Consider the following 25,267-nt stretch of genomic DNA (forward strand, 5'->3'; position numbering starts at 1 on the left):
TGGCTCCTCGCACTTTCACCAATTGCATGGACGCGGCGCTTTCCCCTCTGAGGCAAATGGGAATCCGGGTCCTAAATTATCTCGACGACTGGCTCATTCTAGCCCGTTCGCGAGCCGAGCTGGAACACCACAGATCCGTGCTCCTCAGCCATTTACAATGTCTGGGTCTCAGGGTCAACTTAGCCAAGAGCTCGCTGTGCCCCACCCAGCGAATCTCGTTTCTGGGGGCAGTTTTCGGCTCAGTCCGTATGACGGCAGTAGTCTCGCCGGAGCGTGCTCTAGCGATTCAGCAGCTCACGGCCTCAATCAAGAACAAAGCCTGTCTCCCTCAGAATTTTTTCCAGAGGCTACTAGGGCTGATGGCTTCCGCCTCCCCGGTGCTGCAGCTCGGCCTTCTTCGGATGCGGCCTCTTCAGTACTGGTTGAAGTTCCGGGTTCCTCCCAGCGCCTGGCGGCACGGCCGCTTATGTCTCAAAGTCAATCAGGCCTGTCTTCTAGCCCTGAAACCTTGGATGGACCCTACGTGGTTCAAGCGCGGAGTACCCTTACAGGCGGTCTCACGAAGGACAGTGCTCTCAACGGACACTTCCAACTCGGGTTGGGGCGCTGTGTGCGAGGGCAGACCGGCCTTCGGCTGGTGGAGTCACGAGGAAAGCCGTCTACACATCAACTGCCTAGAGATGCTAGCAGTGATGAAGGCCCTTCAGTCTTTTCAGACTCACTTGATAGGACGTCATGTTCTAGTCCGATCGGACAGTATGACAGTGGTGTCATATTTAAACCACCAGGGCGGTCTCTCGTCCAGCCGCTTATGCGCTCTGGCGAAACGTCTTCTGGAATGGGCTCTTCCGAGGCTTCAGTCGCTCAGACCGACTCATGTTCCTGGCAGGAACAATCTGGGCGCAGACATGTTGTCACGGAGCAACATCCCCTCCGACGAGTGGATGCTCCACCCCCAAGTAGTCCTCAAGATTTGGGAGTTCTTCGGGAGGGCAGAGATAGACCTCTTCGCCTCAGAAGACAACTCTCATTGCCCAACATTTTTCTCGAAAGAAGTCGATGCTCTGGCCCATACATGGCCCAGCACGCTCCTTTACGCCTTCCCTCCGATCGCACTGATCCCTCAGGTCATCAGGCGCATAAGAGATGACCAACACAGAGTCCTTCTGGTGGCCCCGCTCTGGAGGAACCAGGTTTGGTCCTCGGAGCTGTTCAAGCTCTCTCTGAGAGCCCCGTGGCCAATTCCCCTGAGACGGGACCTCCTCTCTCAGGCAAACAGAACGATCTGGCACCCACAGCCGGAGCTTTGGGCTCTGCACCTCTGGTCCCTCGATGGGAGCCGACCAGCCTCCCCGGGGATGTCCTAAATACCATTTCTCAGGCTAGAGCCCCATCCACGAGACGCCTCTATGACCAGAAATGGTCTGTCTTTGTTGATTGGTGTTCCTCACGCAACATAGACCCTGTGGAGAGTGACGTATCCTTCATACTGTCTTTCCTCCAAGAACGCTTGGAAATGGGGCGCACCCCTTCTACTCTTAAGGTTTACGTAGCAGCCATTGCGGCGTTCCATGCTCCCATTGCTGGCCAATCAGTGGGACGTAACGGCCTTGTAATCCGTTTCCTGAGGGGTGCTAGGCGATTGAATCCTCCTCGCCCCCTCACCGTTCCCACTTGGGACCTCTCACTGGTCTTCAGGGCCTTAAAGGGAACCCCCTTTGAGCCAATGGGTTCAGCCGATCTCAGGCCCTTAACGCTAAAGACCGCTCTGCTGTTAGCACTGGCATCGGTTAAGCGTGTTGGCGATTTGCAGGCCCTCTCTGTGAGCCCTGCATGCCTTGAATTTGGGCCTGGAGACTCGAAGGTCGTTCTGAAACCTAGGCATGGCTACGTTCCTAAGGTGCTCTCAACCCCGTTTAGAGCTCAGGTCATCTCGCTTTCTGCTTTTCCTCCCTCGGTGGATGAACGAGAGCTGGAGCTACTCTGCCCAGTCAGGGCATTGAGGACCTATGTGGAGTGATCGCAGCCTTTTAGGTAGTCGGATCAGCTCTTTGTTTGTTTTGGTGGCCGCACCAAGGGGTCTCCGGTCTCAAAACAGCGCCTTTCCCGTTGGATAGTGGACGCTATTAACCTGTGCTACTCCTCACTGGGTGCAGACTGCCCCATAGGAGTCAGGGCCCACTCCACTAGAGGAATGGCTTCCTCGTGGGCTTGGTCCAACGGAGTTTCCATTCAAGACATCTGTGAGGCGGCCGGCTGGTCTTCGCCGTCCACTTTTGTCAGATTCTATCATCTCGATGTCCCGACCTTGCAAGCTCGGGTTCTTTCAGTGTGATTAAGCGGCCTCTGGTGAGTTCCGCCTCACACAACCCCAGGAATTATTTCCTTAAGTGTAACTAGGGTTCGGTTAAGGCTTTGCCTTCTCGCTTGTCTTTTTGGACCCCCTCCCATGTGTCCAAATACAGGCTATATCGTTCCCAGCCGTGGCACGGCATGGTTGAATTAATTCCCCATACGCAGTACTCGTTCCGTATCTCAGGGAACCGAGGTTACGTTAGTAACCGAGTACGTTTTTTCGTTTTCATTTAAAAAAAAATGAAAAACAGAAAAAAGTGTGGTTTTCTCATTTTTCTGATTTCAATATTAAATCAAAACATGAATGAACGGAAGATACCCTGATTAAAAAGCCTCACCTTTCATACATTTTAAACTGTATTTCTGTATTTAAATATACTAAAACAAAAGTGCTTTACTACAGGTTTAGCCTTCTGGTATTGTTCATTTTGGAGTCACACTTGTGTTGTTCGTGGTCAAAAGTGACCAAACAATAATTTTTATTTTCAGTTAAATCAATGTAATATATTTTTGTTCAATAATACATATACTTTTTTATTTTGAGAGAATTTTGTTACTAATTAATATTTATGCAATAATTAGGCCTTTAAAATCCAATTTTTGAAGGCATATTAGTATCATCTGGTAGGAGTTAAAAAAGAAAAATATCTGTAATGCCACTAGATTCCTAGATTCCAAAAGATTATGTAACCACTAGATTCATAGCTCTATATAAAGAAGATTTCATTAGGTTGTGGATTTGTATAGGCTATATTAGAGGTGAAACGGTTCTCTGTAAAAAAATCTAACCGTACCTTTCTGCACTCTCGGTTCGGCACGCACTTGAACCGCGGTTCATCTCATATCTGCTGGCATGCGCATACGCATCTATAATATGGTTTGTAGAAAATAAATAAAACAGACAGACAGAGTTACGCTAATGGATGTTTCTGTCGATGGTATCCATTCTGGCTTCCCCTAAACTTTGTTCAATGCGAGTGCTGCATATACTCAGCACATATGACCAGTTTTCGCCGTCATCACCCGGGAGTTTATAGCGCGCGAGTGAAGGTGAGATCTGAACAGCACACGTTGCTATCTGTGTTTAAATTAGACTTGCCAATTTAAACATAGTGCAAGGCACGAAAGAGAACTTACGCGCACACTGTGAGAAGAATTGTGCACTCATCCAAAGCGCGCACGCGAAAGCTTGTGTACAGCCTGCAAATATTGAGGTCTGCTTCAAGTCTTGTGCTTAAACGGACAAATTCACACGAAATTATGTCAACATGCCAGTCTTGGCGAGTATCCTAGCAAGCACAGTCGGTTATATCTTAAGTGAACTTATACACTCGAAAGAACGCACTGATCGTGATTGTACTGATCCATGTATTATTTCTTAAAGAGACAGCAGCCCTTGCATTCCTGCTGTCTGAATGTGTTAATCAAACATCAAAAGACAAGGAAATCACTCATTGCTTATGACTGAATAGTAACTTAATAATTAATAATGACTGATCTTTATTTAATTTATATAGTAAAGATTACATGCAATCTTGTTTTACATTTTATTAGCTACTTTATTAAATTTCTGTACCTGAAAACTGGATACATGAAAAACCTTAAAAGCTTTATTTATTTGTATCTTTGTGCCGTTTGATTATTTGTTCATATTTTCTTTATTTTTATTTGACATTAGTAATTTTTTACCTGAACATAGCACATACCGAACCGAACCGTACCAAAATCGTGAGCCTAAAACCGTGATACAAACCGAACAGTGAGTAATCTGAACCGCTGCACCCCTAATGTATATATATATATATATATATATATATATATATATATATATATATATATATATATATGTTGACATTCTCAAAGACTACTTTTTGTCAAGGTTTAGATATTTTTTGTTTGAAATGTTGATTTGAAGTGTCATTAATTTTACTACAGTCAAACCTGAACATGGAGAAAACCATTTTGTTACATATAACATCAAAATTCAATAAAAATGTGACAAATTGAAAAGGAATTCTGACTCAATTTCTGGCTCAAGTCTATTTTGCACTCTTGATATTTTAGTGTGTCACCCCTTCATTGCTGTGTGTTTTTTCTGCATCATGGCTGAATTGTAGTTTATACCCCCAAAATTGCTCTCTTTTTTAATATTTTTCATATTTCTCATTCATTTCCTATGGCAGTCAGTCATTTCTGATTGTGAACAACACACGTGTGACTTTTTTTATGACCATTTAGCTTTTTTGACAATTTTTTTTTTTGTCACATAGCAACTGCCGCTAAAGTCACAGAGTTTCATACCATTCTGATGAAGTAGCCATTTTTAAAAATTCTAAACTTTTTTTTTTCGAACCTACATTACTTTCTTTCTTATGAGGAACATGAAAAATATTTTGAATAATGATGGTAGACGTGACAGACCATTTTTGTCCATACAGTGGAAGTCAATGGAACGGAAACTGTTTGGTCACCAATATTCTTCAAAATATTTTCATGTTCCACACAAGATACAAAGTCATACAGGTTTGGAACAACATGAGGGTGAGAAAATAATGACAGAGGTACATTTTTGGGTGGACTATCCCATTAATGAAGCCCTTTTCTTTATTGTAGATCAAATTCATTGGCAAAAATTTTCAATCCACAATTTTGAAATGAATGAATCATGTAATGTTAGTTAAATGCAGCTACCATTCACCACATAACCTGAGGTGCATTCCCATCACACCCTGCAGTGTGTTATACCTTTGTAAAGGTTGGCCGGGGACTGGCAGGTGTGGCCACATCCGTTTGAGCAACACTTTTTGAAGCCAGAGCACTCGTGGTCAATCGCACAGCCTTCCACGCAGGCTGCAGCGAAACCTGATGCCCTCTGGGGCGGAGGACAGTCTCCCTGCTTCTGTGTCCGCAGTGATCGTAGAAACTCAGCACTGGTCACACACTCGTGATGCTTTTTGCCGAAGGAAGAGAGACAAAGATAAACGGCTAGATTTTACTAGCAAATATTTGCCCCAATATACATTACATTAAGTAAGTATTAAGTCTTGGTTGTGAATGACTTGGATAGATCACTTGGAAAAATTCAATGGGTCATGAATTGAGAAATCAATTTTCCTTGAGCTTTTGACATATAACAGGTCATCATACTACAAGAATATACTGTAAGTTGAACTGAAAGCTTCCTTGTTAGTCCAAAAACAGCTTTTATTTAAACCAAGCCCAGATTACGACTGGTTGTGGAATGTGCCTATTTATTACATCATAGATAGGTGAAAGACTATGGAGTTTCTTTTGTGTCTTTTTTATTCAAACAAACATATTGTGTTTGAGAGTAAAACTAATCATTTTGTAATTAAAAAATATATATATTGCAAAAAAAGTCTTCTTAAGGCTCAAAAATAAAGAAGTTGATAACAGAATTATTTGCAGTGCGTGTAAATCTTTGAAAACCTTTATTTTTCCTTGTGCACTTCGAGAACTTTTCATCCCAAACCCACACATTTTGCTCTCTTTTCTGCTGTCTTTTTTGCGGGTCAAAATATTTTGCTTGCGAGGTGAATAGGTTTGCAAGCTGAAAAGTTTTGCAAGTTGAAAAGTTTTGCGAATTGAAAAGTTTTGTTTGCACGTGAAGCTGTAGCTCAGTGGGCGGTCTCTACCAACCAGGATGAAAGGCATTTTTCTATTGGTCACCCTCGATTGAAGTGACAAGTTGGCCACGCCCACTACGGTTTCCCGCCGCTGCTGCTGCCACCGAGAAGATAAGAGAAGCGAGAATGGCGAGCAACAGGTCGTTTACTGGGTAAGATAACTAATTTAATATCATAAACGCAGTGACAAGTGAACTGAATGATTCTCTCTTCTTATGCTGTCCCATTTAAATACTTAACGTTGGCTAGACCAGTCTGTAGTTAGTGTTACCGTTGACTAGATTTTATTAACGTTAGCCAACACTAGCAGCCAGAGCCACCATTAGTAATGTTTGCCGTGTGGTCGATGTCCAGTGTTGCTAGCTGAGCTGACATTCATAATCACATTTGGATTTTCTCAGCGTAAAGGTTGAGAGGCACTATTTTCGATGTTCGTAGAGTTGGGCCTTAGTCTGGCTATCACCAGACCAAGCTCAATTTAAAATTGAACATTGGTCTGGAGAGTCTGTATGGATTTCCTGCTGCACAAGAGGCGTGATCAACGAGCATTAGTCACGCAATTGGATAGTCCTTCAACCAATCAGATCAACGATCCGGGTGACGTACTTTGCAGAGCGATGCGAAAACTCCAGACAGGTTTACCGTGTGTCTCAATCAGCTCCCTAGTTCAGTAGTCAGCACTGATCAGGGAATCAGCCACATTCACTTGCATGATATACTGATTCACGACCTAGGGAACTAGGGAGCTGATTGAGACGCAGAGTTAGTTTGTATTGGTTTGAAGCATTGCTCAGCGGTTTGCAGGAGCAACAATGGCATGGAGCGATTTTTGCAGGTTGTACAAAAAACATGAAAGTGAGTGGTATTTACACCCACTCGAGCAATTTGTTTGCTAATTAAAGAAGTCATTCAGCATCGTCGAGAGTTTAAAAGGCAACTCTGATACTGTTCTGGTTCAGTGTAAATGAACGCGGAATATAGCCGCGTTCATTGCCGAGCGAAGGCTTGGACCCAGAAACGGCGTTCCTTACGTCACGAGTTAACAAGCGGATATTTTTACCCCAGAACCTAGGCCCAACTCTACGAACATCGAAAATAGTGCCTCTCAACCTTTCCCATACGGTAAAAAAATATATTTTCAAATATATTTTTAAATATATTTCAAAATATACAAAAATTGGCCAAAAAATATATTCGCTATAAATATATTTTCACATATAAATATATTTTCTAAAAATATATTTTTTGGCCATTTTTTGTATATTTTTAAAAAATATATTTTCAAATATATTTATATAAATATATTTTCCTAAAATGTATTTTTTGGCCATTTTTTGTATATTTTTTTAAAATATATTTTCAAAATATATTTTACAAAAGCATTTAAAAATATATTTTGCCCTACATATATTTCAACCCAAGAAAATACATTCACATGTCACATTTGAAAAACTTTTATTTGTTGTCTATAACACATGAACATTTGAATAATAATCAGCAAGGAACATACTTTACAATGTTCAAAAAATTACAATATTCAAACAAATATAACTTTTTTGCTTTCAAGAAGTCTCAGTTTCCCCACGTCAAATCCTCAAAGCCTCTTTGGACACATTTGGAAATCTCTTCTTGACTGTGAGACAAAAATCAGTTATTTTTTTAACTTAATGTTTCTAGTAAATGTTCCTTTCACTAAGTATTAACTTACCGTATATATGGCTGCCATGGTTTCCTCATCAAGGGCACTTCTTCTCTGTCTCTACCACTGTACTCATACAAAAGACAAAACACAATAACTGAACATCAGTACAGGTACAGAGAGCATGCACTTTGTCCTCTAACTAGTTTTGGATTTCCTGATATTTTTGTTTACATTGGAACTAAAACAATTACAGGTATACTGGATTTTAAAGATATTTAATGGGACTATTTTTAGACAGTACAGTAAAGAAACTGATGATTGAGGAGAGGTCGAATTAGCCTTTCTTTACACTTCTGCATTGCATTTTCACTTTTACAAATGAAGGGATAGTGGAATATCACAAAGTCACTCAGTTAAGCTAACTTAACAAAGGGATACTTACCCTCATGCTGTTCCAGTTGATTATGACATTCTCTTTTTCTTTGGAATACAAACAGAGATATTTAGAAAAATAATCCATCTCTGTGTGTTCACGCAAGAAGGTCAAAAACCAAAGTGAACATGACGGTAATCCACATGACCTCAGTTGATTAATCAACTTCTTCTGAAGTGAAACAATAGGTGTGTTTTTGGAAAATACTGTTATGTTAAATTTGTTACATTACAGATTTGCCAACTGTCCAATATGGGCTCAAAGTCAAGATGTTGTAATTTGTGATGTGTTTTAAAGCTTGAGGAATCATTTGGATGTACAGACTTTAAAATATTAGTATTTTTCTAACACACACCTAGTGTTTCACTTCAACTAGGGTCATGTTGACTATTTCATGTTTATTACTGTGAAGCTGTTTTGTATAAAGTGCCACAGAAATGAAGATGACTTGACTATGAACATTATCCTGTACCTGTGACTTGTGGTTCTCCAGCACAATCGTTGGGCTGGTGGGGCGGACAGCAAGTGGACAAGCGTCTTGACAGATGGGTTTTGACCCGCACCTGTTCCAGACAGAAACAGATATTAACACAAGTGCAGAGAACATATCAATTCATAAATTACACCAATAATAATAATATAATTTGCTTAACAGTGCTTAATTAAAAAAAAAAAAAAAAAATCTACTTCTTAAAGTGTCTCATCATTCTCACCTGGTTGCTGTTGCACAAACCGTCTCTGCTTCTGCTACTGAAAATAAAAAGTATATTTTTTTACAGTAATGAATGACACATGTAAACCTGTAAGTCGTGACAAATAAGCATCTTCTGTTACAAGCAACTTACTGAATCACTGGCTCAACTGGATAATCGAAAACAGCTTGTCATTCAGCAGAAAGTGAATAAAAATTATATTATAGCAAGGCTATATTAATAATGATAATAATAATAGAAGAAAAATTGAGCGTACGAAATGCCATTAATGCCAAACCAGCATATGCCTGAACTTTAATAACGAGCAAATAACGTGTGCCTAATTAACAAGTTTAGTAAAACATTAAATTTAGCAACAACAACAAAAAAAAAACCTTACATTACAGGCTCCACTATCAGTGACAGGAGCATCATAGATCGACAACAGCAGGCAGCACGGTCTCCCAAACACTCTACAGCTGAAATTTAAAAAAAAATATTAAACATTTTTTGTGTGTAACGTTAGTTTTCACTAGTGTCCAAATTAAAAACAACTAACTTTAAAACGGAAATCTGAAAATATCAAATGCGTCTCATGTGAGCAAATAAACAAACGGGGCATTAATTTGACAAATAAAGTTAAAAAAAAACCCTTGACAAAACATTATACATTCAAAGTAGCAATGAACATTACATATGTGAAAAATGACGACTAAAAATAAAGTTATAACGTTAGCTCTTACCTTTTACTCCGAGAACTCCCGGTTGACTGACGACCGTTACGGTTCAAAATGACGCGCACGCGCAGTACTCCAAAAGTCCGTGAGCGCTGCTAGTGGTTTCCCATTCAAATTACGTCACAGTTAACATCGTACATCTAGCGATTTTATTAATCTATTTATTTGTATTTGACGCAGATCTAAACGCTATATTACACTGACAATAAATTACAATTAAATAAATAAATAAATAAATGAATTAATTAATAAGTAATAGACTAAAACACACATTTGTGAGGTGCCATGATCACTATTACACAGATCTGTATTTTTTGGGAAGATATGTGAACAAAGTGTCAATGTGGAAAATATGTGGAAATTCATGTTTTTCTGTAAGTGTTTAAAATTCTTCAAACATAATGGATAGTTTTGTTCGCAAGGCTTTCTTCCACGCACATTTGCATTGTCGACTGTAAGATTGGAAATGTATTTTCTTGCGCCCTGAAATATATTTTTTATATATAAATATATTTTTCCTGCCCCTGAAATACATGTTTAAATATATTTTAAGTATATGAAGGTTGAAACAAAATATATTTTCAGTTTCAAAAATATATTTCATTGAACTTCACTGTTTGTAACATATATTTACCATATATTTAAAATATATTTTGGCCAGATAAAATATATTTTTTTACCGTATGGGTTACGCTGAGAAAATCCAAATGGATGCGTCCGAAACCGCCTACTCAATGAGTAGGTACTTAATTTCAATAAGTACTTACATAACGAGCGCTAAAAGAGTAGGTACTTAACAGCCAAATCTCGTTGAGTATGAATGAGATCCGAGAATAATCCGCCATGTTGACGTTATCATGTGACCTACGACGTTATCGCAAGCGCAACAACTGAAAAGACATGAGTGACAGGTTTAATTCTTCTTTCTGTAAATATCTTGATATTGATCAAACTTGCTTATTTTGTGGTCTTGTTGAAGAAACAGCTGCCAGTAATTTTGTAATTGTAGTACAATAAATATATATTAGGGTTAATTTAAAGTTCTTATATTTTAACTACTAATGTGATTTATTTTTTTTGTTACAAAAACCCAAATTCGCGTGAATATATTGTTAATTTCTTCATTTTATATGCAAAAATGTCCATCCACAAGCAAAGGTGGCATAAATCTCATTTGTTTTCCTCTTTTTCTTGTTGAATTGGCTTTAGTTTCATCCCTCAGGCTTATAAATTAAAAATAAAGAACTTTTATGCATTATGATGTATTCAGAATATTTAATCTTGTCATCATGCTTTATGTCTGTGTATATAATCGTAAACATTATTATTGTTCATTGTTAAAGATACACTATGGTATTTTCCCTGATCTTGTATGTAATTGTAGATCCTGCAATAAAAATAAAGATATGAGTGACAGGTGCACCAACACCTCACAGCACCAGTAACTGAACCCTACCTAGAGCGGTTTTCCTCAGTGTTAGTGATGTCTGCACAGAGGAAACATCAGACAGCTGCTCGAAGATCTCGTCTTTGGAGAAGACTGATTTTATACTCAAAGTAGTAAAAAAAATACTTAAAATTAAGATTACACCAGAATGAGCTGCTTTTCTAACACACCCTAACACTTACACACAATAATGATAAATGCTGACAAAAACTTAATTAGATTACTTTTCATTTTACTTCTTTAATAAAACAAGCAAAATGTAATGTTTAGTTATATGACAGCTGTGCATGAACACACACTAGACAAATACAGCTGATGTGAATAATTCATGCATTAATTCATTGCTTAATAAAATATAACATTTACTGATAATAGCATAATTAATAAGAATTAATAAAAGTAATAATGACAAATAAATGCATATACAAGTCAACAACACACAAAACAAAGCTTTATTCAAATGTATTGATCTAACAATCAGGTATTTACAGTCTTGCTGCAATCTCAACACAGCTGTGCCAATTCTGCAGCTTTATTCTGATCAAGTAGCTGATGAACACCATCATCATGTCCCTCACTGCTGAAGAAGATGATGATGATGATGATGGACCCCTGAACCCCTCAACCCTGGAGCAGGAGTGGGAGAAGTTGCGCAGGACAATCTGCTGCTGCAAACATTCATGTGCTCTCCATCAGCAGATTAAAACATTTTACAATTAATTCATGTCAGCATTCTGTTTCTTGCATATGGCATTTCATATTTTTACCATTACTTGCTAATTTTTGTCGTGGCTTCATTAGTTTTGTGGTGTTATGGTCTAAACCACTGAGCTGGTCAGCAGAAGGTTGGTGGTTCAATCTCTGCAGCGTCTCCCCCAGTGTGTCCTTGATAGAGACACTTGAAAGGAGGAGTGATGGAGGGTCTCGTCCATGACATTGAACCATTCCCAGGATCTGCTGTGTCTCTCCATCCAGTCTGAGGACATTCACATCGTACAATAATGCACAAATATAATACAAAAGCAGTCATTTTAACAGCACAATGTCACTTGATTTCTGTATTAGAAATAACAAAGTGATCTTACTTTATATTTTGTTACTTACTTTATATATATTTTTATTTTGTTTCAGGTTTTCCTCTTTTTTTTCTAACAAATACTGTCGTCAGCTTTTCTTGCAGGTCCTGCTCCACCAAAGCTCTGCAGCAAATGCACAGACATCAAGAATCAGAAAAGTGCTGTAATAACTCTGTTTAAATTCCAATAATTAAAATAAACTAGACTTTAGATTTAAATAGACTTTGTATTCATTTCTGTAGTATCCACACTCAAAGCATTTGATGGCATCATTCCCCAGACATCAGACAAGATTCAAGTTTCCTCTGAGATTTATGTGCTCAAATCTACATTCACATGTTGATGATGTGTTAACTCACTTCTTATCCAATACAAATGTTCCTTAATTTATTAACAGTACTAATGAACAAATAAAATAGATTAAACTTATGTGTAGTTACTGTAGATTTGTTTATTTACATTATTTTCATTCATGTAATGTAAGCAGTGTTGACAACAGTGAATAATAGCACAAACACATCACTCATAATACATAATCCAGCACTCATAAATCATAATACTTGAAGAAGATATTCGTGTCAGATGTAAAATAAACATTTAGTAAGCATCTTTAAGATGTATATGGTTTAGAATATGTAAATCCACTATGGAGAATTAAGGTGTGCTTACTAGAGATCCCGTTATCTATACATAATAAATCGTGATTTTACTGCAAAATCACAACAATAGTGTCTAGCATCTTTACACATTCAGCAGTTTACTCTACAGTAGTTCAGCAAATGTGTTTTTGGTTTTCAATACTCAGTTTTGACTCACATTTTTCTCCTCCGTGTTTGTTTATGACGTATCCTCAGCCGTGGCCTCCTGGGATAGAAAAGTATCCAGCGAGGAATACTTCAGAATCCGGGCGGAAGTAGTAGGCCATCTGGGAACTCCTCGACTACTATTTTATGATTACTGAGGTTTCTGGCATACTTATTTGCTCGCCTACTGTTTTCCCCTATTATATATTAGGTAAGTAGGCGGTTTCGGACGCACTTTAAGTAGGCGCACGTCCGAATCTCGCGAGAATTAGTACGTCACGCAGGTAATTTTCGCCTACTCTTTTTGCTTCAGACATACTTATTCGCTCGTCTACTGCTTTTCCCCTACTAAATAGTAGAGAAGTAGGCGGTTTCGGACGCAGCCAATGTGATTATGAATGTCAGCTCTGCTAGCAACACTGCACATCGACCACACGGCAAACGTTACTAATGGTGGCTCTGGCTGCTAGTGTTGGCTAACGTTAATAAAATCTAGTCAACGGTAACACTAACTACAGACTGGTCTAGCCAACGTTAAGTATTTAAATGGGACAGCATAAGAAGAGAGAATCATTCAGTTCACTTGTCACTGCGTTTATGATATTAAATTAGTTATCTTACCCAGTAAACGACCTGTTGCTCGCCATTCTCGCTTCTCTTATCTTCTCGGTGGCAGCAGCAGCGGCGGGAAACCGTAGTGGGCGTGGCCAACTTGTCACTTCAATCGAGGGTGACCAATAGAAAAATGCCTTTCATCTTGGTTGGTAGAGACCGCCCACTGAGCTACAGCTTCACGTGCAAACAAAACTTTTCAATTCGCAAAACTTTTCAACTTGCAAAACTTTTCAGCTTGCAAACCAATTCACCTCGCAAGCAAAATATTTTGACCCGCAAAAAAGACAGCAGAAAAGAGAGCAAAATGTGTGGGTTTGGGATGAAAAGTTCTCGAAGTGCACAAGGAAAAATAAAGGTTTTCAAAGATTTACACGCACTGCAAATAATTCTGTTATCAACTTCTTTATTTTTGGGCCTTAAGAAGACTTTTTTTGCAATATATATATATATATATTTTAATTACAAAATGATTAGTTTTACTCTCAAACACAATATGTTTGTTTGAATAAAAAAGACACAAAAGAAACTCCATAAAAGACCGCCTCTGCAGAAGAAGATTAACGTCTACTTCTACATCGTTATTACTGTAGCCCCGCTCACTGATTCGCACATGACAAGTAGTTAAATAACAGACATGATGCTAACACTGGATCAAGCAACTAAGCAATAAACTTGCCTTTGAAGAGTTCAAAATGTTGTGGAAAAACACAGTAATTCCATTGGATTTGCAGAGATCCTGAAATTAAAAAATGATGCTGTTCCTTCTATATTGGGTCCGACAGGACCTAATATATTCTCCTTTAATTAAAAAAATTAAAAATGATCTTGAAAAGTGGACCTCCTTGCCATCTTCCCTTCTTGGGAGGGTTAATGTTATAAAAATGAATATTCTCCCTCGATTAAATTCTTGTTATTTAACTCCATCCTTTTTCAAATCATTGAACTCCCACATATCTCGTTATATCTGGAATAATAAGCAATAGAGAATTAGTCTTTCTAAACTTTGTAAACCAAAAGATTTGGGAGGTCTGTCTTTGCCCAATTTGCAACTTTACTATTGGTCTGCTCAACTCAAATTGATGACAAACTGGTTTGTGAACAGGCAGGACACTCTGTATTGACTTTGAATCTCTGTCTTGTTACCCCAGAAGACTAGAGTCCCTCTTGTTTATTAACAATATAGACCACATAAATTCCCTCACTGATAATGTAATTATTTATAAGACAATACTGGTTTGGAAAGATGTGAAAAAAATCTATGAATATTCCTCAAGTTATTTCTGTTCGATCTCCCTTGGCTTTGAATCCTGACTTTACCATTTAGATTAGGTGTATTGTTGGATTGGGGTTCTAAAGGCTTGTCTGATTTTTCAGGCCTGATGACTACTGAATCTCTGAGGTCATTTGAGCAAATCAGAGTAGAGTTTAACATTTTCCCTGTAGATTTTTTTCAAATACCTTCAAATTTGGCATTTCACAGAGTCTCTGTTCTCTGTTCTGCGGTCCAGGAGATAACTGGTAAACAGTTTATTTCTTCCACTTTATCTGCTGAACCATACTCCTAAAGACTTTTTTTGAACCGGATGCCAAATATTTATTTACAATCCTTTTATTTCTGGCTAAAAAATGTATTCTACTGAGGTGGTCTGCACCTCACGTTCCAATGGTTACCATGTGGATATCTCAGTTATCAGCCTTTTTTCCTTTGGAGAAATTAACCTGCGATCTCAATCACAAGTCGGACAAATTTTGGAGACTATGGAAACCCGTGCATTCTTTTCTACAGAAAGTCTGACCATCTGTTTCAAGATGGTTCTGTTTTATTATTTTTCTTTTTCTGTCATGTTTCTGAATAATCTATGCAGGAAGAGATGTATACTTTTTTATATGTAATTGTTTATTTCTCAGCACTTCGGGTTTGTCTGTCTGTTCATTGCTGTTATTGTATGTGTGTATTATTTGAAAATCCCAAAAAAAAAAAAAAAAGTTTTATTGTGTCACTATTGCTTTGTTACAGATCGTACGGATATGTACAGATTATGTGTACGTGTCTAACCAAAATCACCAGTGACCAGTGATTTTGGTTATTGATTTATGTACAGTCAGATGTTCTTTGTCTCAAAATCATTTGTTGTCAGTAAGTCAAACCAGTGACTAAACGGTCCACTTTACATTGTTTCTCTTAGTAGGATGAAAATAATCGATAGCGTGATTAAAATATATATAAAAAGCGATCAAAGAATGCTCCCTTTGCAATTGCTGGAGCTGTCAATCAAACAGCATGAGATTATCAGTGACTGAGTTCTGGACTCTCGCCAAAACTCCCGTTAGAATCAACAAATTTGCTATTTACATTATTGTGTTTGCACTGTTAATAATTATGAAAGCATTTGTTAGTGTGCAGAAATCGAGTTATAATGACGAGATCACTGCATTCATGCACTCACCATGTCTGTGATCAGCTACATGCTCATCACTGCAACCTTTTAAGCCACGATCTAAATATAATTCCATAGATTTAAATATAATCAACACTTTACATGATTACTTGAGAAGTGTAATAGTAAAAACGTACTAAAAGTTTTCGAGAGTTCCACATGTAATACTTAGCTATTTTCATATATGTCAGCCAATCACAGCAGAGGGCGTTTACACTGAAGTCTCACAGCAGCCACAGAGTGTTCAAATCAGAGGGCTAAAGGTGTGTTCACGCCATATCGTAATTACTGTAACTATGAGATTCTAGCTCGTAAAAAGTGTTCACGTCCTCATAGAGCTCGTAATTACAGTTTGTAAGGTAGGAGTGTACCACATGGCCACTGTACCACCTGACGCAGTAGATTCATTAAGGCGTTGATAGTGGTGCCATATAAACGCATAATTCCCAGTCCGAGGACGTGAACACCTCTGAATTTAATGTCATGTGTTGTCATCTCAAGATTATGGTAATTACGTGGTGGCGTGAATGCAGCATTAAATCAGGGTAGAAAAAATACCTTTTATTTCTAAATTATGACAATTTTGTTGTAAAAATCATACTAACATTATAAGTGCACCCCAGGAAACATTATAAAATAATGAAATAATGCAGTTCATGACCCCTTAAAATATCACCCCCTGAACTCAGAACTTTTATTTCCCTTTTAAACAATTGTATATAAACCTGATGGTGTCAAAGTCCTGGTGCTTCATACTATGTCAGTCAATCACTGAATCCCCACTGAAATACAGCAGCAGCGCAGCTGAACAAGTATTGATTAATTTGTTTGGGTTCAGAATTATGGATTTTGAATAACTAATATTAATTCTTCCCACTCAGGTTAACAGTTTATGCTGAAAAACTGTAAAAACTGACAAAAATTTAAAAGAATTTGCTTGTATTTGAGTTCAGTTCTGTCATTGCAAAATCCTGGAGGGACTGTATAGGGGTTTGTTCAAATCACTAACCTTAATAGCAATAGTAACAGTGATGCTTGATTTAACACACCACTAATGAGAGGCAGCTGGAAAATCAGGGACTGACAAAAAGTGAAGGAAAGACAGACTGGGACGCAGTGGTTAGACAATGCCACCCACCCAAACATGCCAGATGAGCCATAGAGGCGTCCAACGGTCCCTGCGTCTCTGTTCCGTCGTGTGCTTGTACTGACTCACACACTTTCGCCGCTGTTGGCACGCTGTCCTTTATGGCCTGAGTCAAACACACACAACCTCTCTGATTCTGAACATACATGTGGCTGCGGGGCACCCTGGAAACTTCATCTGCACAACATCTCCAAGATTACTCAACTCAACACTTCTGTCAGTTTCAACGAGGCGCATGTTTCTTCCATTGGGTGAATCACAGAATTGGGAAAACAACAAAGAGCTTCACTTCATGTTTCTAAGTGGCTGTGAAGCATTCTGGGTACTTATTACCCAACAAGTCTTAGGCACAGCTGAACCACACAGCGCGTCCATCTGATGGACCTCAAGCATTGAAACACTTCACGCTGACTGTTTAAATTAAAGATATGTTGAGATAATGATCGCTGAATTTCAACAAGATGTTAACAGTTGTTGTGCTTGCTGTGAAGAACAAAGGTCTGGATGTAAACACAGCGCTTATCTGCTTCACTTCAATAACGTGCTGATCTCAGCTGAGGGAAACATAATCTCTGTGTTCAACTCTAGACCACTCTGGGGACAGGGGATAAAAGGGCCATAAAATCACATCGGAATTCTGAGAATCATTCAGTTTCTGCTTCAATTTGAATTCGCCTAACACACACAAAACCACATGCATGCTTTGATTGCGGAGCGTGACTCCATGGCTCTATGTGCTTTTATCTCACACATAAGCTTATCTCAGAGGTATATTTATGTGTGCATTGTGTTGATTTGCATGATTTTTTATCAGAGAAACATCCTATGCAATTAACCTTTCCTTCACGGATATAACAATCTACAGACATCAAAAACACAGGGAGGAATTGTAAAACAGACCTTCTGTGGAGAGACTTACCTCACAGGTCTTGGGAGACAGGGCTTGTCTTGTATCCCATAATTCCTTGCATGGTTGTAGGCACTGCAGACAAACACATAAACAGACCTGAGTATGGCCTATACATTTTTAAATCCGTGGTGAAACAGAACACGCAAAAATTTGCATGGGAGCACAAGGAATGCACTGTTACAGTACAGCTGCCAAGGGGGACACATTCAAACTGTGTTGCATTGTGTAGATGGCAGATCTTTAAACTAATGTGACAAGCTGTTTGAAATATTGACAGATTGATGAATATTTCATGGGTTGCAGTCTTGGGTCTTAAATTTGACCCTGTCTAAATGTTGCTAGAGTCAAATACATTTATACACTGTGTTTATTTAGAGGACCTACCCTAACCCAAAATTTTGGGGAGAAATTGAATCTCTTTAAATTTGTGTCCAAAATAATTTTCACTCACTCACTCTTTCCCCATAAAGTGAACTATACTGCATTAAGGCCCTGGTATACTTCAAATCAAATCACAGAATGAATAGCTGTCATGTCATTTTGTCACATGTCAAAATTAAGGTGATTTTTAGGGAAGGTGACCAGTTATTTTTGGTGGTTCGAAAAAGTTTGCCAGTGCAAACTTTTAGGAAAACTTCTCACTGGCTGTTAAACACCTTCTGACTGGACGTGAAAAGATCTTTTCCAGTCCTTTTTTAAAAGTCCTTCATGCTGGATTTGCAGATACTGCATGAGCGGTAAGTTGTCATTTCTATTAATATGGGCACCAAAATGAAAACATGCTGCTCACGGCCTGTGTAACAGGTGCTACTCACAAGTCCGCTCCAAGCGGGATACATCTTGCTTCCGTAACACTCACCCCTCTAACTCTTGTCCGGGTCACGGCACCAATGAACTGTAACTGGTCCAACTTGCACCACTCTAATCGGGATTCAATCTAGCGTCAACTAGCATGCTAACAAAGACACTACAGATCACAGGCTCTAGCATCAGTTGCTAGTGTGCCTCTTGAGGTCGGGGGAGTGAGGTGGACCTGTACTGCTCTAACTATCTGGCCTACATTACACCCACTCACACAGTATTTGTGAATCCAGCAGCATGGGCACTATCCAAATCTTGAAAACAGCATACAGTTGCTAAACCAGTTTTCTCTAAATAATGAACAAAGAACTTTGTCATGAGTATACTCTAATCTATCATCATATAGTGAATAATGAGTGACTGACTGAATGAATGAATGAATGAATGAATGCCCCAATATACTCACAGCGAAGTTATTTTACATTCTTCGTTTAGGGGTAAAAAGAGTCTCTTTCAATTAGAATTATATGTCAATTTCTACTATAAAGCAGCTCTCCAGTGTTTTTGTTTTCTCTCGCAGATGCCTGACCTTAATGGACTGGACAGAAGAAATTAACCGGAGAAGATTTCCACATCAAAGAGGGCGGAGCCCCAGAACCACACCCAACTATTACATCATCGCCACAGAACAATAGTAGGGCAAAAGTGTTTAGCAGTCTGTTAGCAAACTGTTTTAAACTCCCGAAACGAACTCCAAACAAACTTTGTTTTGGCCTGATTTTGTTCAAAATGACATCTCACCAGTTCCTTCTTCAATTTTGCTTGAAGTATATCAGGGACATTAGTGAGCAGTTCCAGTTTCCACATGAAAAAATTTGTAAAATACAGTCGCTTACTATATGTTCTCTCATGCTGCTCATAAGTTTATCCATGACGAAAGTAAAATGTCCAGTTTCCTGTCCTTTCTTTTCATTGCTTTAAGTTGTTGTAGGAGTAATTCTCTTGGCTTCATTCTGGTGTTTTAGTGATTACAATGGAAAACGATGGAGATAATATTGGATATTGACTGCACTGTGTGCACAAACAGATTCAGTTTTGTTAATGTGGTCAATCCCAAAGATCGGATTTGTGTGAACAAACCCTTAACTATACAAGGATTCAAATATTCAGTACAAAGGATGACCACATTTGTTCCGTTTCAGAATCAAGTGTGCTTTTTCCTCTCTAATCTAAGTTATCCGTTCCCTGCGACGTGCTCCTGGTCGAACCCCCGCTGGCCGGGCCTCCAGTCGCTCATGTGCTGGAACATTTGAACACATCTGTTGTGTGTTATGTGATGGATTATACTGACATCTGCCCCCATCTATCCCCCACCTGAACAGACAGCTTTCATTTGGCTGCACTCAAAGTCAAGACCACATTCAAAAAAGAAGAAAATGGACAGAAAATAGGAGAGAAGAAAGACATGGAGTGAGACTGGTTTCACCTTACTGCAAAGATAATCTTATTATCAGTCTAAATCAGTCATTTATACAGACTTCAATTACAATGGAAACAGAGATTCTGGTCAAAATATGTTCTTCTCTTAAGATAAATAAGATTTGTTTTCCTTCTGGTGATACTAATGTCTAGCCAATACCCATATCACTACAGACTGACAGTCAGCAGAAAGGAAAACAACCAAAGTCATCCAATACTAACACACAAATGGATAAAATATTCAAAAATAAAATACTTAATACATATGTAGAGACAACTATAAGTACAGCATTTTGTTAGTTGATTCCCCTGAAAATATTACTTTGTTTGAGCAACCCAAAATAGCAGCATTGTTGCAAACTTTCCATTTGTAAAAAAAAGTACACTTCAGCATACATTAGGTGGTTTTGTATGCTAGTAAACACATCAAAAAAGTGTACATCTTCAAAGCATGACAAAAGAATTAAAACATGATTTAAAATGTATTTTAAAGGTGCCATCGAACGTTTTTTTACAAGATGTAATATAAGTCTAATGTGTCCCCTGAATGTGTCTGTGAAGTTGCAGCTCAAAATACCCCATAGATTTTTTTAAATGAATTTTTTTAACTGCCTATTTTGAGGAATAATTAGAAATGCACTGATTCAGGCTGCGGCCCCTTTAATTGCTCGCGCTCTCCGCCCCCTCCCAAGCTCTTGACTCTATAATTGCATAAACAAAGTTCATACAGCTAATATAACCCTCAAAATGGATCTTTACAAAGTGTTCATCATGCAGCATGTCTAATCGCGTAAGTATAGTATTTATTTGGATGTTTACATTTGATTCTGAATGAGTTTGAGGCTGTGCTCCGTGGCTAACGGCTAATGCTACACTGTTGGAGAGATTTATAAAGAATGAAGTTGTGTTTATGCATTATACAGACTGCAAGTGTTTAAAAATGAAAATAATGACGGCTCTTGTCTCCGTGAATACAGTAATAAACGATGGTAACTTTAACCACATTTAACAGTACATTAACAACATGCTAACGAAACATTTAGAAAGACAATTTACAAATACCATTAAAAATGTCATGTTATCATGGATCATGTCAGTTATTATCGCTCCATCTGCCATTTTTCGCTGTTGTCCTTGCTTGCTTACCTAGTCTGATGATTCAGCTGTTCACAGATCCAGACGTTAATAGTGGCTGCCCTTGTGTAATGCCTCGATCATGGGCTGGCATATGCAAATATTGGGGGCATACACCCCGACTGTTACGTAACAGTCGGTGTTATGTTGAGATTGGCCTGTTCTTCGGAGGTCTTTTAAACAAATGAGATTTATATAAGAAGGAGGAAACAATGGAGTTTGAGACTCACTGTATGTCATTTCCATGTAATGAACTCTTGTTATTCAACTATGCCGAGGTAAATTCAATTTTCAATTTGATTTCAATTCGATACCTTTAAAGTAAACCCTTTAAATTGACATGATTACAAAACGCACTTGTGTGTTAAGTGGCCTTTTATTTCATTAATATTATATTGTCTGCAAGTACAGTTTTTTAAATTATACTTTTAATATTTAAAGTACACTACAAATGCACATTTAATACAATTATGTGCACTTCTTTTTCAAAATGAAGTAGTGCGAGTTTTGGATGGGACTTGGATTGTTAACCAATGGCAAAAAACTTTCTCCTCAAGCCCCTCCATATGTGGACAACAAGCCATATTTGTTTACCTTTATCAAACAAATATGTAAATTTATGTATTGTCAGCTATGATGTCCTGATGGAGTGTTTTTCACATTTCTATCCATTCAGTTGAGGACACACACACACACACACACACACACACACACACACACACACACACACACACACACACACACACACACACACACACACACACATGGCCTGTGAGTCATCAATATGACAACACACTCCTGAGGGGAAGGGAGTGATGGGGTGAGAGCCAGAGATCTGGACTGAATCATGAGCTGGCCGTCTCCCCTGTGTTTTGTGAACTACCACAAACATTGCAGCAGGGGGTGAGTGCATGGAGATCAGTAGCTGTGACACAGGTTATCAGTGACTAATTTCCCTGAGTCAAAGGGCTCTGGCATGATACACATGGGATTGTGGGATAAGATGATGGATGAATAAGTCAAGCATCTGCTGATCCTGTTTACAAAAGATCTCAGCGTAACAGTGAAGGGGTAAAATCATCTGAATGCAGGTTCACCTCACATTTAGGTGATTTGAAGTTTAGGCCAATTAGTGAGGTCAAGTAGTGAGTTTATCTTATGAGTGGTGCTTTAAAGGGGATGAATGAAGGATTACTGGATTTTAGTGTACTGACAGTGTGTTGAGCTTTTCCTAACAGTGAAATCATCATATACTTCATAGTGAAAAACTATAATTTTCATATTTTTCAATGATTCTCAAACAACTCGTTGGATGAATCAGTCTCTCTAAATCCCTCCTTTCCATGAGCCTACACTGCACTGATTGGCCAGACAGCCCTGTCTATCGTGATTGGTCTACTGCTTACAGCGTGTGCGAAAACAAACACTCATTACCATGACTGAACTTTAGCTCTGGAGGTTTCCTAAAGCTCAGCGATTACACACACTGCAAAGACAGTAACATTGGTGTCGATTTTACCATATCCATCTGAATGCGAGTCCAATGATGAAATATTGGAAGAACTAGCTATTCAACCGGAGACTCCATAGCAAGGACAACTTGAGCAGGATGTTTCTCAGTGATACGCTACTCAGTTTGACATTCATCATGAGATGTTGCAACTGTAAAGGCTGATTTATACTTCTGTGTCGGACCTACGCGAGAGTCGCTGCGCCATAGGCTAAGCGTCTGTTTTCATTTATACTTCTGCGTCGTTGTCCGCGTCGATGTGCATGCAGACTACTAAGAGACAGTCTCCACGGTCATGTTGAGTATCAAGGCAAAAGCCAAAGAAGAAGCAGCTTGTCATGTACATTGTCAGAGAAGCTTACAATTAGAAGTGGCAAATAGGCAACGACTTTTGTTGTAGTTTGACTGCATGTGTCCACTGAAACAGAGGGTTTTTTCATTCCTTTTGAAGTTGAAAACCCTCGCTGTTCTCCAATTGCTCTCCGCCAGTTTTTTGACCTGAGGGAGGGGTTCTAGCAGACCAATCACAGCGCTTGCGGTCCACGTAGTATTGGTGCGTTGTTACATTTTTGAAGAGGTGCACGTCAGTCTACATCGTAGGCTACGCGTGGTACACACAGCCTACGCTGTAGCTATGGAGTACACTCGACGCAGAAGTATAAATCAGCCTTAATTCCTCTACATCAGCATTAACAAGTGTATGTTCATCAGTTTCTAATTTATTGCGGTGCACATGTGGGAATTGTATTAATAACTGTATCAATAACTGCGCATATGTTAGCCGAGCACTAACGTGAATGACTGATGTAACAAGTTTGTAAAACAAATCTTGCTCCATCCTTTATCATAACTCAAAGTAGTAAGAACGACAGACAATCTGCATTAATAGACACAGTTTTAGGTATTAGTGATTAGCAGCTGATTAGCAGAAGTATTTCAGTAAGACAGTACGTGAGTTAGTAGGTTAGCTGGAGACATATACACAATATTGCTAAAACACAAAACTATGCACTCGGTATAAAATATATACATCAATAAGTAATCATACATTAAAGCGGAACTCAGTAAGATTTGCGAAGCTCCCCCTACAGTTTCCTTCAGTGAATCACACTGTCGTAAATACTCCAAGCGCAGCTCTGGACTACAACGACTACAACACTCACCAGCGCAGTAGTTTTGCAAATACAGTACAAGAAAGAGGAGGTGGGTAATTTGCAAATATACTACACTCGATGGAGGTGGGTAATTTTCGAAATTGTCTTATAAAGTCATAATATATACATTGTTTTTGAATTACCGTAAAGCATTTTGTCACTCTCACGTAAACGTGAACATGAGGCGAGATTGTTTCGGGTCGGTGCAGCTCAACTTGCAAGTGCTGTATTCTGGCGTAGACGTGCCAGAGGGGGTTAGTGCTCGCCTCAAATACACCACTACAAGTCAATTAACCATCGTAAGGACTTAGAAAACTATCTATGAAGGTAAAAAAAAGTTACTTAGTTCTGCTTTAAGGTTGTGTGAACTTCACGGAAATGAGATTCGAATTACAAATGGCTCATTTAAGCAGTTCAGAGTCTACTCTTTCTTTTGAGAGACAATAACTTTATTTATGATGAACTTTCAACTTTATTTTACAAAATTTACAATGCTGTCTCTATTGCCAGTATATGCAATCTTTCAAAAACTCTCTGAGAAGTTAAATCTCTAAGTTCATCTTCTTTACTGCACTGCTGCTACAGCTATGAATTCGTTCTCAGGACCTTGTGCAACGTTCCCTAAATGTTCTCTAAAGAACTTTTTTTCCGAACCTTTACAGAACATTCGGGACGCTCCTAAAACGTCCTCTTTTGGTAATGAAAATGCTGCAGTTCAAGGTTCCTTATGACTTTAGGCATTCCATTTTGGTTATTTTATGGTCACATAAGAATGTTACAAAGAGGATATTTGGGACATTAACAGAACGTTCCAACACGGTGCTCTGTTGGTCATTTAATAACATTCCCGATATGAGTTTAGGGGGACGTTCTATTTTGGTTATTTTATGGTCTAGAATGTTACAAAGAGGACATTTTGGAAGTTACCAGAATGTCCTATAGTAATAGTCCCCTAAACATTCCCAGAACATCCTGAATGTTCCCTGAAGGTCCACCAAATAACGTCCCCCAACCCTTAAAAGAACACATTAGCCGCTTTTCCACTGCCGGGCCAAAGGCGGGCGTGCTAGTGCGTGCCAGGGCCGGTCGCATTTCCACTGTCACTTCCGGGGCTTGATCGTGCCTCTTCGGTGCTTCCGAAAACCTTGGTCCAAAGCGGGCCAGCTGGGGCTTGAGAGGCGCGGTCAAGGTGAAAGGCAGAGCTAATCGTAGTCAGGTGATGGTCTACACGCTGAAATGGGTTGGGT

At 38.9% G+C, this 25,267-nt stretch overlaps 1 protein-coding gene and 1 long non-coding RNA gene across 4 annotated transcripts in view; both read right to left on the reverse strand.

The window, feature by feature from the left end:
• The window catches only part of LOC125254249 (anosmin-1-like), a 127,003-nt gene that overhangs the window by 37,807 nt on the left and 63,929 nt on the right, over positions 1-25,267 (reverse strand). The window contains exons 3-4 of the mRNA XM_048168797.1: positions 17,952-18,014; positions 5,101-5,305 (exon numbers count right to left, since the gene is read on the reverse strand). Of these exons, the coding sequence (XP_048024754.1) occupies positions 5,101-5,305; positions 17,952-18,014 (268 nt within the window). The remainder of the gene's footprint in view (positions 1-5,100; positions 5,306-17,951; positions 18,015-25,267) is intronic.
• LOC125254257 lies at positions 7,441-10,180 on the reverse strand. Of its 3 annotated transcripts, XR_007181621.1 has the most exons (8): positions 9,513-10,180; positions 9,170-9,248; positions 8,923-8,938; positions 8,791-8,827; positions 8,550-8,640; positions 8,087-8,124; positions 7,711-7,767; positions 7,441-7,635 (listed from the first exon to the last, which is right to left on the reverse strand). It is a non-coding gene; the product is annotated as an uncharacterized LOC125254257 (long non-coding RNA). The 3 variants fall into 3 exon arrangements; XR_007181619.1 differs by lacking the exon at positions 8,923-8,938; XR_007181620.1 differs by having other exon boundaries at positions 8,791-8,938.

The sequence above is a fragment of the Megalobrama amblycephala genome, linkage group LG2 (genome assembly GCF_018812025.1).
Source record: "Megalobrama amblycephala isolate DHTTF-2021 linkage group LG2, ASM1881202v1, whole genome shotgun sequence".
Classification (NCBI taxonomy): domain Eukaryota; kingdom Metazoa; phylum Chordata; class Actinopteri; order Cypriniformes; family Xenocyprididae; genus Megalobrama; species Megalobrama amblycephala.